This window comes from Natrix helvetica (genome assembly GCF_964273705.1).
Source record: "Natrix helvetica genome assembly, chromosome: 2".
Taxonomy (NCBI): domain Eukaryota; kingdom Metazoa; phylum Chordata; class Lepidosauria; order Squamata; family Natricidae; genus Natrix; species Natrix helvetica.
In genome coordinates, this window is record NC_138552.1 from 34,013,182 (window position 1) to 34,029,020 (window position 15,839).

Here is a 15,839-nt window from a genome sequence, read left to right on the forward strand (position 1 = left end):
GATCAATTTTATGGCTGTTGGCTAGATTGGGAACTTGTGGAAAAAATATTATGGAAGAAGGCAACCACTTCCATATACTGTTAAGTGGAGCTGAATTTGGTTCCTTCTATTTAATAAAAAGTGAGAAATAATCACTGGGGTTTTAAAGCGTTTGAAAGAGGGTGCTTTGCAAAGCAGGCTATTGGAAATAAAGCATTTGCATTGAAGGAATGAAGGAGCTACATTGTCTGCACACCTCATGCAGCTGCTTTGAAAGCTGCCCTTGTTCTCTATACTTATATCTACATGCTGAGATAACCTTTCTGTTAGGATCTCCTGCAAAATGGCTGAGCACGTTTAGCCTGAGAGAAAGCTGTAGCTGCTTTATTGCTTTGTGGAAGAGAGGTTTTGTATAGCCACACTAATCACTTTATTGAGATATTTGCTTGAATAATCACTGTCTTTCTAAGAACTATAACCCCAAAGGTGGGTAAATTAATGCAGTAGTCTAGTAAATTGTAAGTGCCCTGAGCTTTAAAGGGTAGCAAATGCTTCAGGCTATTCCTCTTGCTAAAGATCTAAAAATGACCTGACTGAGAAGAACACAGTATGCCAATTGATTGTAATGGTTGGTTCTTTCTTTCTATCTATCTATCTATCTATCTATCTATCTATCTATCTATCTATCTATCTATCTATCTATCTATCTATCATCTATCCATCCATCCATCCATCCATCCATCCATCCATCCATCCATCTCACACTTACTGTAAAAGGTATTGTCAAGTACTGTTTTTTAATTTCATTATAATCTATCTGTTTATACTTATAGTCTAATCCCTAATACCCCTCATACAATAGCAGGGATATAGATAGGTAACTGTTGGCTGAATATGTGGATGCCATAAATATTTCCCTTCTTGTGTATCATATGGATTTTGAGCTGATGAGCTTTTCCACACAAAAGTCAGTACTGTTTGATTTAAACATTGTCTTGATTGGCCAAATAGTATGTTAAATATACTGTAATTACACATTTTTCAGCTATTTTCATATTTATCCATACAGTAGATATTTTATCACTTTTGACTAAAACAAGAGTAGACTTAAAAAGCATTAAGTTAGTGAAGCACACTTAACGCACACGTAACTAGTTAAGTAGATTGTATAAATGGGTCAAACTTTTGTATATTCTGAATATCAAGAACTCTGTTGGAAATGGATGAACAATTGTGTATTGGTAGAATTTTCTCTATAAGAGAAATGTTCATTTATACCCAGATATTTGAGATATGTTCATGCTATCCCAAAGTTGAAATTTGGAATATATATGGCCCAAGTACATTGCTAATTATAGAAATCTGAATGCCGGGTATTTATGTTTTCTTCAGGAAGAAGAAATAAAGGTCCACCCCCTCCCACCCCCCATTATTTAAAGGTTGAAATTCAGTGCATACAGTATGTACTGCAAAGTCAACTGATAATTAGTAAAGTCTGAAATATTGTATATTTTCATCTGAACTCATAATATAAAATGTGTCATTTTCTGATCATGAAAATTATCATTCTAACACAAAGATAGATGAGAGTGTCATTAAATTGAAATAGAATTTTATTTATATTTTAATTAGCTAATTTTAAATTAAGTGTAAGAGCTCCTTTAGGGCTGTCCACTAAAAATCTGCTTCTTCAGATTGAATTTAAAAAGATGCTTCCAAATATTGTAGAATGCAAATGTAAGTTCCATCTTGCAGTTCTTCTCCCAGTACTGCAGTTTTCCTTTCTGTCCGCCATGTAAGCATCCATTCAACTGCTTTAAAAATGAAAAGAAGTACTATGCTATACTTACACACTTCAGAGTACAGTACCGTTTTGGATTCCAATATGAAGACCACCGTGCAGCTCTAAATTCTGTACTATAGGAAGAAAAATAGAAAGTTAGTATAATCTCTAGCCCAACATTTCTCAAGCTTGGCCAAGTTGAAGCTCCCCCTCCCCTTTTCAAGTGGCCAAGGTTGAGAAATACTGTTCTAGCCCAATTCATGAGGACATAAAAATCTAACTATCAATCTAGAACAGGGGTGTCAAACTCAATTTCATTGAGGGCCGCATCAGGATTGTGTTTGACCTTGGGGGGGCGGAGTGAAGATAGCCAGGGTGGGCATGGCCAGCTTAACATCACTCGTGTCAGGGGCGCTTGCTGTGGCCCGAGCACTCTGCCAGAGAAAACTGGCTCCTAAGCTCCATTTTTAGCTGCAATGGCCTCCTGCAACCCTCTGCCAGTGAAAACAGAGCTCGGGAGGGCTGTGTGCAGCCCTCTCGATCTCCATTTTCACTGGCAGAGGCACTGCGGGAAGTCCTTTGCTGTTTCCAGGGCAGCCCATGGGCTAGATCTAAGCACCCCATGGGCCGGATCCAGCCCCCAAGCCTTTAGTTTGACACTACTGATCTAGAACTATTTTGAAAGCACATCATGGAAACAGCAAATGAAAAATTCTAGAAAAGGAAAAGCCCGACATAGCTCCTACTTTTAACTGAAAGTGAAGGTGAATGGCTTCATTCATCTCTTGAGTTTTAGTTGGGATTTATTTATTAGATAATTCCACATGCAATAATTCATTTGAACATGAATGCAGTTAGAATGTTGGTAGATTATGCCCTTTTATTTAACATTGTGTGATTTTTCTATTTCTGGGGCAGAAAGATACCTAGAAAACTGTGGCACCTTCAAATTCTTAGGCCCTCAGAATGAGGAATTTGTGCTATGCCAGAGATTCTGCCCTTTTGGGAATATAATATCCGCAACATCACAATACACATAGATACAGCATCAGAACACTGCCGGAATTTCTGTGACTCTCAGATGCTGCTACATGAAGCAGAACATCTTTTGATATAGTTGATTGAAACAATAGATGGGAGATGATTTGATGTACACACAGACTGCAGCTCTCTAGCTTCCTTTTGTTTTCTGCTTTAAAGGTTCAGTAGGATACTGAACACTGGTATTTTCTAAGACCTACAATATATTTAATAACTGCAGCATTTTATTTGATATAGTGACACTATATTGTATAGACATGAAATATGTAACCATTCCTTTTTTTTAAAGGAATCTGCGGGTGATATTCAATCTCCTCTTACACCGGAGAGCATTAATGGGACAGATGATGAAAGGACAATGCCAGAAGTGACACAAAATTCAGAACCAAGGGCTGAAGCAACCCAGAATGCATTGCCATTTGCGCATAGGTACAGATTCCATTCCCAAATCCTTATTAAGTAATATGTTTGTGTGCTTTTTTTGGTTCAAATGGCCTCTTTTTTATTTGGTGAATTTAAAGGTCTTGCATGACTGGTGGGCTTACAGCCATGGATACAACTTGTTTCATTTGCTGTTTTTCTACTAAAATGACATGGTTTGGTATAGAAAAGAAGTTGATATCTTCAGTGATGAGCACTACAGCAGAAAGAAGAATCATAGCTCTGCCAGTGTGGGTATTTTCCCCTCCTGTCTGCATTTCTTCTCCTCTGTGCATCTTGGCCATGGACTAGATTTAAACTAAGGTTCAAATTATTTGGGGGGGGGGGTATGGGTGTGTGTGAAATACATCAGTAAAAGCACTTTATTTCTACTCTTCACATAGGAAGCAATACTTGAATGCCTGGAATTTTAATATCGTAACTTTAAAAGGGCTTCCTCCGATATTTTATTCAATATCAGGTTCTTAGAATCCAAATAATACTTGCAACAAATCATTGCAGAGTACGGTGTTCTTAGTCCAAGCACCGGTTAACCATGCTCTTTTCAAGCATGACTCATTTCTCTTTCTCTGGCTCCAATTCTAGTGCTCCATGAATGTGCACTGACCTTTTAGGTACTTGAGAATGCTGCTAAACTCTCTTTAAAAATGTACATTTCTTCAAATCTTAAGATGCTTCCAAACAGTTATATCTCTCTTTTATATATTGATGGTATCAATAACATCCACACTGGGTATGTAAATACATTGCATGTACCTCCTATTTGGTGGGATGCGGAGAGCAATATGTTGCCTTGGAATGCAGTTTTTAGATATTCTGGTTTGCATAGACGAGTCTGAGAATCCTTGGTCTGAAATTAGTTTTTGGTTGTGCTTTTGGCAGATTGACCAAAATGTGTCTCAGAACTGACAAATGCTGTCATTATTAGAGAAGGTTGCAAGTGGCAAAGATATGATTAAGTTTGGTAACCTAGTCTACCTTTTCTGTCGCACTAAAGAGCTTTATGGGTAGTTCTCAAAGTGCAACCATTTGTTTAGCAACTGTTTGAAGTTAGAGTGGCACTTATCACCAGTCCTTGCACTTATTACTACCACAACAACCCCATGGACATATGCTCAGAATTTGGATGCTTGGCAACTGGTATGTATTTACAATGACTGCAGTGTCCTTTGATGTGGTGGTCATGTGATCTCTCCATTTACAACTTTCCCAGTCAGTTTCCAACAAGCAAAATCAATAAGGGAGGCGAGATTCATTTGCTGACTGTGTGATTCACTTAACTGCAATGAGTCACTTAACAGCCATGGCAAGAAAGGTCATAAAATCAGGTGCAACTCACTTGAAAGCTGAGCAACAGAAAGTTTGGTCCCAATTGTGATTGTAAACTGAGGACAACCTGTATATGGGACCTTGATTGACCAAAGTCGTGACTGAAATCACTATAGGAGCATCCATTGATGACAAAATGACTAGAAAACAATGCAGACCAAGTATATGAAGGATGTGCAAATCAAATGAAAAGAGAGATTTTATATATAAAATCTGGATATACATATATGTGTGTGTGTGTGTATGTACGTATGTATGTATATATATGTTGTATTTGTGCTGATAAATAAATAAAGGGAGACTAGTATAGATCTATTTCAAGCTATTTAGCTCTTATCAGCTAGCCATACCCTTACTGTATATGCTGTATTGCATATTAGGCCGATGTAGGTGAAACTAATATATGAGATAGACTCATTACATGCAAAGCAAGATAGTTCAAGCCGTGATTTGTCATAATTGTGACGATATTAGTTCCACCTTTTAAGTTACTGAAATAAATGAACTTTTGCACGATATTCTAATTTTTCAAGTTTCACCTGTATATATAATTTTATTCAATATAAATATAATTATACTAACTGAAAACTAAAATTTGCAATATATATTGCACATTTTAGTTTTTAGTTAGTGCATGGCATAAATATTCTATAGCTTTTTCACGTATGGAATATTGGAAGGAGGTAGAAATATTCGTGAGATAATGTTTCTGGCTAATTGGTTTTCTTCTTTCCCATTTTTTAAAAACAAACTTTAACAATTAATCAGACATTTGATTCATGGTTTTTCAACAATGATAAATGCAGATAATTTTTATTATATTATTGTATCTTGTTATAACGTTATAATTACAAAGAGTTTATCTTAAATCGCAAATTTTGGAGGAAACAAATGTCTTTTTTTATAGAAAACCTGGACATTGTCAGCCATTGTCTTGAAATATTTAATATTTTTGTAAAGAGATTGAGCTTAAACTTTGAAAAATATTTTTATAATATATAACGCAGCACTAAAACGTATTTTAAGTGAATCTAATTGGTTAGATTGCTATGTGCTGCTGTAGTTCCAAAATAGTAAATTTATTCTAAATGGAAAGAAATATTAAGATTCTATAAATATTTACTATCTTTGAAGTTGTGTCCATGCCTGAACACCTGCTTTTGTAATTACTACCAGTCCACTGCTGAAAGAGTCATATACTTTTTTCTGAATAGCACCTGAATGAATTTTTCATGGGAGAAAATTGAGAGGTATTTTAAAATTTTAAGGGGTTTTTTTTTGTATTTAAAAAAATATCCCTTTCAATTAAAGTCAAAAGTTATTTTCTATTGTGAATTTTTGTAAGAGTATTACACTCTAGTTGGAAACTGAAGTCTGAGAAGGTTGTCTTCATATCTTTATCAAATAGGTTTAAGTAAGAACTATGTGTCTTATTCTATTCCTTTCTGCATTTTTTCTGTGTTAAAGGCATATATATCATAAAGGCAGGCTATACATTTTACATATAAAAATAAAAACTATTTAGTGCATATATAACTTGCGGGGGGGGGGGGAATTGAACTTAGCAGCTTGGAACAGGGTGAGACCACATGTATATTACCCAACCTATCCTTCTTGCCTAAATACATTCTCTTTTATTTCTTGACTCTCAGTTTGAGTTTGAGTTTGAGTTTGAGTTCATTTGGGAAAAAGCCAGATTGCAGAACCTGTAGTGGAAGTCCTGGCTAAGCTCCTGGGAGGATATTAATGAAATATCTGCAAAATATCCTGAATTAAAACAGTTACTTTGAGTCTGAAATAATTCTTGCAATATTACTAGGAGTGGCACTGTTGCTTGGAACATGTCTGATAAGGTCACCACTGTTACAAAATTCAAACTTTTGGCACACCACTAGTTTTAATCCAACAACATCGGGAGACCACCAAAGTCTCCATCCCTGTCTAAAAACACAGCATTAGGTATAAGAATTGAGCTGAAGGAAGAAAACTATTGAAGGCCAGTTGTGATTACAGCTGAACACATGGCAAATTGCACATGTTGCTTATTGCCTTTCATCTTGTTTCTGTGAAAAGCAGAAGCTAAGCTATCTGATGTGGCTTTTTGAAGCTTATTATAGAGACAGTAGGGATGTTGTTTTAAAGAATGTAGCAACCTGAATTGTGCCAACTTTCTGTCCCTTCTAAAGCAATTTTTTTGGGTTTAAGCTGCATGTTACTTTTTAATTTTAAATGGGCGTGAGGTGTAAACATGAAAAGTTAGTTGGAAGTGTTTTTATAATCATTTATCTCTAGACTGTAATCGTAATAGATATTTTCCTGACGTTGCTCTTTACATCCAAAAAATTAACAGCACTTTTTAATGGATAAAGTTTGATTACAAAGGTGTGGTTTACAATAAATGCATCCCAGGTTTTGTTCCCTATTCTATTAATAGCTTTTATTTTATTTTTTCTTATTTGTTTTTTAAAAATCATGCAATATCAAATGATATATTTAGCTTAACATCTAAGAATGGCTTTATATTTTGAGGAAGTGATTAGGTTATCATCATACAGATAACATGTGAATTAGAACCATGTAAAATAATTTGCATGAAAATAAAGGCTTATTATATCCCTTAAAGATTTAGCCAGTTTATTGTGGCACAGCTTTTCTATAGGGTACAATTTGTTTTTTTACAAATGCTTTTGTTTAAATCATCCGACAATGCAAAATTCCAAAATGTTTTGTTATTATTGGTAAAATATGGGTGATAATCAGAATACTTTTGTGGGAATATACACCAAGCATTATATGAGTGTACATAGTATCTCTGACAATTTATAAATTTTAAATACATGTTTTTAAATGTTTAAATAGTGAATTTCCAGTAATACAGTGTTCTTGATTTAAAACTTTGGCAAATGTTTTAATACAGAGTCCTGGTTTTGAAAAATACCACATACAGACACACGTGCTGTTTGCCTCTGCTTGTAAATTTAGCACACTTTCTTGTACAGAGATGTGTAAAGATTTGTTTGAATGCCAACCAAGGATTTATACTTCTAAAATATTTTAAATGTATTATTCTTATTGCAAGAAAACTACATCCAGTCAACATTCTGACTGAAAAGTCATTTCTATCCTCGGAATTAATGAGTACATGAAAAGTAGCTTCTTGGAGTTTCGGGAAGTCCTTCGGAAGTGGTTGATGAATTGAAGATGTTGCTGAATGTGTTTTAGTATCACAAATGCATCTGTACATATAAAGATTTTAAAATTATAGCAGTGTACTCTGGATTGGATCTAGCAGAAAACAGCTACAGAAGGAAAGATTCCTTTTATCATCAGGAGGCTTTGATCTATATTTTTTTCTATTGGCTGAACAGGGAAAAGATCATCTTTACTCATTCCCCCTGCATTGTGCTTTTTGGTAATTTTCTAACAAGGGATATTTCAGGATCCTGCTGTCAACAGAATAAATCTTCGGACAAAGTTGAATGTATTTAGAAAATATATGAAATACAACTAAATTTATAGTGATATAATTATTTGCTTCTTGTTGTTCTTTTTTGTACTCAGTTTTGGTATAATGCCTAGAAAGAAGGCTATTTCAAACAAATAGTTCTGTTTTCAATTCTCTTCTCTGTACAGCAGTCTTTTAATAATGCTCCATATGTATCTGCTACTATAAGAACAAATTTGCTGCTAACATTAAAGGCCTTACATAGAATATACCTTTTGTGTAGATTGATTTGCATTTTATTATTTATTAGTGTATTAAATTGTAGATCCCTACAATGGAACAAGACTCCTTTTAATGAAAGATTTAATGGATATTTGGGCTATTAAATTGGGCTGTCGGAAAATAGCTTGAATTTATATACAAATATATTTTTCTTAGATTTTTGTGAGTATAGTTTAACTTCCCAAACCTTTTGGCAACTGAACTGCATATGATCCTAAATATCATATGCAAAAGCTAAAAACCGTCTACCTAGGAATTCATGGAGTTTTAGTTCAATATATCTGCAAAACAGTACTTTGCAAAGTCTGGTGGAGTTTAATTTTACCAGCGGCTTTGGCTGGGTGCCAAAGAATTGTACTTTGAACTAAGGTGCTGGAAAAGACTCCTGCGAGTCTCTTGGACTGCAAGGCGATCAAACCAGTCATTCCTAGAGGAGATCAGCCCTGACTGCTCCTTAGCAGGCCAGACTCTGAAGATGAAACTCAAATTCTTTGGCCACCAAATGAGAAGGAAGGACTCACTGGAGAAAAGCCTAATGCTGGTAAAGATTGAGGGCAAAAGAAGAAGGGGATGACAATGAATGAGGTGGCTGGATGGAGTCACCGAAGCAGTAGGCGTGAGCTTAAATGGACTCCAGAGGATGATAGAAGACAGGAAGGCCTGGAGAAACATTGTCCATGGGGTTGTGATGGGTCAGACAAAGTTTTGCAACTAGCAACAACAACAACAACAAAGTGTTTAAAAGCGAGAGCCTTGCTATAAAATCTCGCAAACTTATCTTTTTGGTACCTTCTGTTTCATTTCTCCATCTTCCAACTATATTTCTTTTCTTGAGTCCCTTCAAACTCTCAACTCTTGTTTCACTACTGTTTCATCAGCTATGTGGACTTCCAGACAGCATTCATTTTTTGCTTGACCATATACTTCTCTGTAAACAGATGCACACATGTTCTCCAAAGTATGAAGTTTCAATCTTTTCACTGCTGTCCTTCAAACTATCTTTTCTCAGAGGAGAGCCAAAAAGTTGGTGGCAACTCTGATCTGCAATCAAAGCCATGCTGCTTTTTACAAATATGACAAATTGTGAAAGATAAAATTATTTCCCCTGGAATACACCTGTGTCCAGATATTCCATATTTTCTATCCCTATTCTTAATTCTTCAAATGCAGCTTTTCTAAGGCAAGAATGTGCAATCCAAAACTCTAGGGCCATTCAGAATCCCCACAGGCATTTTATGGAGCCATTGGAAGTATCTGTAGCCATGACTGGTAAAAATTAACAGTACAAGTTCCCCCACTTGGAAATGAAAAATGCATAAAAACTGGGATAAATCCTGGATAAACTCAAAGAATTCCCCAAAGCCCCATCTGACCAAATGTGTGGTGTGGCAACTACCACTTTGGAGCCTTCAGCTAGCTACCCCCAATGTTATGCTATCCTTACTTGTCAAAAGATTCCCCACCCCCTATTTTTGGGCAATGTAATTTTTAGTTTCATTACCATTATCATTACTAGGATCAAAATACTTTTAGTGCATTATTTCTTGTAGCCAGGTAAATAAGAACTAGATGTAAATAAGCTAAATAGTAAAATAGGAGTACCACAATTTAACTTCTATTAAATTTAAACTATTAAAGTAATCGAACTTTAATAATTACTTCATGGAATGTTTAATTCATAAATCAAAGTGACATCTGAAAAACATAGCTTTTTAGACAACCATAATATAGCTATAAACAGGCCTTGACGGTCTGAAGGAGATGACTGCCTACTTCAAACCCTTCATGTTCATTTTCTACACCTCCTTCTGTGTGGAAATGCCTTGACCTTTTTTTCACACTCTCTTGAACTATTTGTTTCTCTTCTCTGAATCTTCCTGAGAATCCCTGGCTCTTAACCGAGCCCAACCCCTCTGCCTGAGCCAGAAAGATGAGACTCTGACAGCAAGAACACTTTTAAGATAGCATCTCCTGCCAGTCTTAACAACTGGATAGTTTCGTAACAGGAGAACCAGTCCTCTTAGATAACCAGATCACTAAGCCATTTAGGCTTAAATTGTGCTTGATAAGCAGTTGGCAACCAGTACAGATATTTTAATACAGGCATCTTATGATCTCTGTATAGTTATACTTGTTAGCAATCTAGCTGCATATTTGCACCTGTTCCACCTTTCAGATAATTTTCAAGGGTAGTCCCATGTAGAAGATATTGCAGTAATCAAGACTGGATGATACTATGTTGTGATCAACACTACCAAATCAAGAAAGCACATGTTGTAAAACCATTCCTTGTCGAAGCTAGCACCTGCAAATACAGTGACAACTGAGGGTCAAGGAACCAAGTCACATTATGACCCTGTACTCCCAAAGAGAATGCAGTCTATCCCAAACAAGCTGAGTTCCAATATCCAAATCCACATTCTTCATTATTAGTAGCACTTTTATCCTGAAATCTAGATAACATTATTTCTCAATCACCCTACACTTGACTTAGACAAAGTTCATGGTTTCTGAAATGGGATGAGATACCATCAGCATGTGGATGACACTCCATGAGCCGATATAGCCTCTTCCATCAGTTTCATGCAATTGTTGAGCATCATCACTGAACCATGTGGTGGATTGTAAATCAATAGCGTAGATATCAGACAATAATTCCATAGCTCCATCTATATCCACATATGCATTTTGGCTCCTGTGCATAACACATTTAGAATTAGGTCTATATTATTAATTCTATTAATTCCATATTAATAGTTCTATCAATTTATAATTAGTTCTATGGTTCTTGAATCATCTGGTTGTGACTCATATCAGAACTAAAAGATAAATATACAAATTTTGTTTATCTTCTAAGAAAGCAGAAGTGCAGTTATCACAATATTTTAAATATCATTTGTCTGATAAAATATATAGCGCCACAGCAACAATATCCTGTTCTATCTATACTGTTCTTATCCGTTCACAGACTGCTCTTCCATGTCAAAATTCCATACATTAAGGAGAGCCATCTTGACATGCTTGTACTATGCCACAATACATTGGCAAACCTAAGTATTTCTCACTCATTTCTGCATGTATACATGCATTATGCCTCAATGGTCTTCATTATCAAGTAAAATCTGTTTATAAATGTTAAGATTAGACATTTGTTCACTCAAAATATGCTCTAAATACATTGTGAAAAGTATCTTTCTTAGACTTGCTGGCTTTCTATCATAAATAATATAAATGTCCATTCTGTGGCATATTAAAATAATAGGACCAACTTTAAGATTCCTCAAGACTATCCCAACAAAATAGATCTAGTAGACTGTAGATATTGGCTTCTTTTAATTTGCTAGACATTTTCTGAGTTATAAAATATGGAAATTTTAGCAAACATTTTAAAAATTGAAATGTAAGAGGACATGCAAGTATTCCACTTTCTGCAAGAAGAAAGAAAAGTCCCTTTATTATCAAGAGGGCATCATTCAGAATCCGACTTTAAAGAAAATGGAGAACTAGTAAGTGGTTCTAGAAGTTATGCTTTCAGATAGAGGAGTCTTGGGATTACTGTCCAAAGTTAGGAGTCTGTTGTTCCATCTTATTCTTTTATAACATTGGGAAAGAAAGGAGATGAAGAACTAATGGGAAGCATCTGGAAGGATTATAGATGGACCTTTCAAGAAAAAAAAAGTGTGAATGTGGTAGATTGACTCTCTGGAACCTAAACTAGTTTAGAATAAGAATAAGAAGCTGGGACCAAAAATGGTCCTGTCGAGAAGAAACAGCAGTTGAAAAATAGAACGGAGGAAAAAAACCCTACTCATTCCCTGATTAGGTATCTGTAAATTAAATTAAAGCAATTATCACTATTTAGTAATAGTAGGGGATGCAGTGGCTCAGTGGCTAAGATGCTGAGTTGTCGATCAGAAAGTTCAGCAGTCCTGCGGTTCAAATCCCTAGCACCGCGTAATGGAGTGAGCTCCTATTACTTGTCCCAGCTTCTGCCAACCTAGCAGTTCAAAAGCACGTAAAAATGCAAGTAGAAAAATAGGGACCACTTTGGTGGGAAGGTAAGAGTGTTCCATGCTCCTTTGGCGTTTAGTCATGCCGGCCACATGACCACGGAGACATCTTCAGACAACGCTGGCTCTTCAGCTTTGAAATGGAGCTGAGCACCACCCCCTAGAATCGGGAAGGACTAGCACATATGTGCGAGGGGAACCTTTACCTTTACCTAAGTAATAGTTTACTTTAAGAAAAAGAGTTTTAACCTAGATACAGTTCAGGTACGATATAATGTACATACTTACAGGCTAGTTCAATGGGCATAATCAAGGTCCATAGGTTTGAAGCTTCAAAAAATAAACTAATCTACTACATTTTAATTACATACCTAATGTGACAGACCCCTTTTTTTCCTAGCATCCTTCTCCCAAATTGTAATATAGGTGAAGCAATCTTACGAGATTATGAGCTTTGCTGTACAAATAGTGCAAAGAAATAAATGAGCAGTATATAACGATCTACAGGCCAGTTGAATCAGAATTATCTTGACATCATACCCCCCCCCTCTAAAAGTAGTGATCTGACCCTTTAGTCATAAAGACGAGAGTTACTGTATGCTGTTAATCAAACATGAGAAGAGATTATATGAGCAGGAGTCAAAAAACCTGGACAAGCGTAAAGAAAAGTAATGTAGAGGGGAAAAGGTTAAACAAGGAGGTTAAAAAAGATTGAAAGAGGGAAAGCGAAAACTGGAGGGAAGTAGCATAAAGGAAAGGATCCTGATATTGGCAGGGGAAAGGACTGAGGTGCAATGAAGTCAAGGGGGTAGCAGCTTTAGATAAAAGCTTTGCACAAGGACACTGAAAAGTCTTTGAAGCCTCTTGCAGAGAAGAATGAGTATTAAAGAAGGAAACAAAGAGAGCCAAATTTAATATACACCAACCCCCAACCTCCAATATTTGTGGATGGGGACAATTTGGTTTCTAGGGCAAATGGTACAGATTAAAGAGAAATTGTCAAAAATTAAGAGAAGCCATTTCTTCATTTTCTGCACTTTGTCAGAATGTTGCTTATTCGGGAAAAGACTGGCGTGATGAGTATGTAGAACAAGTAGGCACGTTGTCTGGAGGGATAAGTAGCAATATGGGAGTAAATGAAGAAGAGCTTCATAACATTGGTAGAATCCACCGAACATTTATGAACTCTTCCTTTTCCTTCATCATCTCCACCAACTTCAGAATGAGCTACATGAAAATTGTATCCATTGCTCCTCGTCCACATTCTTCAAAAGCTTTCTGCTACATACATATGGAAAGAAGGGCAGATAGGTTTGTTAGCTTTAAATCCAACCTAGGGATTTTGGGTGGTAAGACACATGCACACATACATAAAATAAAAATGGAATCTAAAGGAATATATATGTCAATTACTATATGCCAGTTATGGCTAACCTTTTTGTCCTTGCATGCCAAAAACGCATGTGCGTGTACCCACACCCATAATGCAATGCGTGCATGACACTCCCCCATGTGCCCCTCCCCCACACGCATGCATGTGCAACACCCCTGTGCCCATTTTGGGCCTAGCAGGCCTCCTTACAGCCTCCTGGCACCAAAAAATGGGCCACGGGGCGGCATGCCACACCCCCACGCAGCCTGTTTTGGGCCAAGCAGGCCTTCCAGAAGCCTCCCACCCCCATGCATGCATGCGTGACTCCCCCACCCCCGTGCATGCATGCACATCTTCTGCATGTGCGAGAGAGACCCGAAAATCAGATGGCCAGTGGGAGACGCATGTGCATGCACAATGGAGCTGAGCTCAGGCGATGGCTCACGTGCCCTCAGAGAGGGCTCCACGTGCCACAGGTTCACCATCACGGCTATATGCTAATCATATTTCTGAATTAGAAGGCATGCAATATTATGCAAATTGCAGAAAAGAAATAAGCAATAGTAACCTCTCATAACATTAAAAGAAAAGGAAATGCAACTAAATCTAGTTTACATCACTACCATTAATTGTACCACGCCATCTTTTTTTTATCCTTGTCAACCACCCTTATTTCTATCACTTTCACCAGTTTATATGTGGTCTTTTGTTCTGCGGCTTCTAATGTCTCTCTTCTTCAATAATTCTTTAATGCCATCCAACCACAAATTCCCTAGTCTTTTCCTTCCTCTTCATCCATTCACTCTTCACTTGCAATTTTTCATTCTCTCAAAATTATCAAGCCACCTCAACACACTTCTTTCATATTGGTCATTCATTTTTGTATTACATCCACGTTAATTAACACCCATTCTTGACTCTATGCGTTCTTGATTTACCATATACATTTCTTAACCCAGTCATATTTCACTCAATCTACTTTTTTTCCTTTTGAGATCCTCAACACTCATTGTTGTGTAACAAAGTAGGCAAAGCATGATCTCATAAACACCTATTTTTGTTTCTTTCGCCAAAATTCTTTCCTTGTACAGATTATATAGTGTACATACAGACAACATTTTTCTATTTCCCCACCCCACTTTTGGAAATGTCCTATCAATCTATCAATGTTCTATCACATTTATTTATTTCCTCTCTACTTTTCCTATCTACGTATAGAGTATACTGCAATTCTCTCTCCCTTGTTTCCCCCAAAATAAGACAGGGTCACTTGGCCTTATTTTCGTAGAGGTCTTATTATTTTTGAGGTGCAGGAAGCCCTTTAACCTTGGCCTGCGGCCTGCAGATCAGCTGATCCAGAGTGGTCCGGAAGTTCTGTCTCTGTTCTGGCATACTTTTGCCAGCCCTAGCATCGGTGGGCTTGCCACTCTTTTTTGCGGCCACTAAGAAAAGGGGCACGGTAGCTAGGGTTTGCGGGAGCGGCCACCACAAAGTGACAGGTACACGTGGGGAGCTTGGGGCATGTTCCCCCTTTCCCAGGAAATGGCGGGGACAGGCTGCACATGCATTTAAATATTTTAGGGGAGGACTTATTTTGGGGAGGAGGGCTTATTTTAGTGCATGCGCTCATCTAACATTGTATCTAACATTATCTAAGGTTCTCAGCCAACCATTTATTTGCATCATGTGCAAATAAAAAGTACATCTGTTTTAACTCATCCACACACTCCCAAACAGCATACTTCTAATGTTGCCACAAACATTCCTCATATATTTATTCATAACTATATTAAGTAATCAAGGGGGCATCAGGCATCACCCATATTGAATTGCTCATTCACATGCATGCTTTATTTCCATTATATACTACTATTATTGCCTTCTGCAATCAACTTTCAAGTTCATATTTGTTAAAAGCAGTCCATAATTCAAGTCCATAGTTGAAAATAATCCATATTTCAAATATATTGCCAACTTTCTTCCTCTCAGATCATTTCTCAACGATCTGCTGCTGAACAGCAAAAATCTTGTCTAAAAACTCCTTGCTTGGCAAAAAGCAAGAACAACATACTTCTCAATTTTTGCTCCAAATTAAAATTTCCGTACACCATTTCTGTCACAGGATTAACCCATAGAAATTGACTTCTTCTTGTTATA

At 36.7% G+C, this 15,839-nt stretch overlaps 1 protein-coding gene across 3 annotated transcripts in view; it reads left to right on the top strand.

Moving 5' to 3' along the window:
* Window positions 1–15,839, top strand: part of HOMER1 (homer scaffold protein 1) — a 67,830-nt gene that overhangs the window by 33,167 nt on the left and 18,824 nt on the right. For 2 of the 3 annotated variants that reach the window (XM_081945272.1, XM_081945271.1), the window contains one exon: window positions 3,093–3,232. In XM_081945272.1, coding sequence (XP_081801398.1) covers window positions 3,093–3,232 — 140 coding nt within the window. Of the gene's footprint in view, window positions 1–3,092; window positions 3,233–7,652; window positions 8,282–15,839 lie in introns of those variants that run through there. The other variant, XM_081945273.1, reaches the window with a different exon arrangement.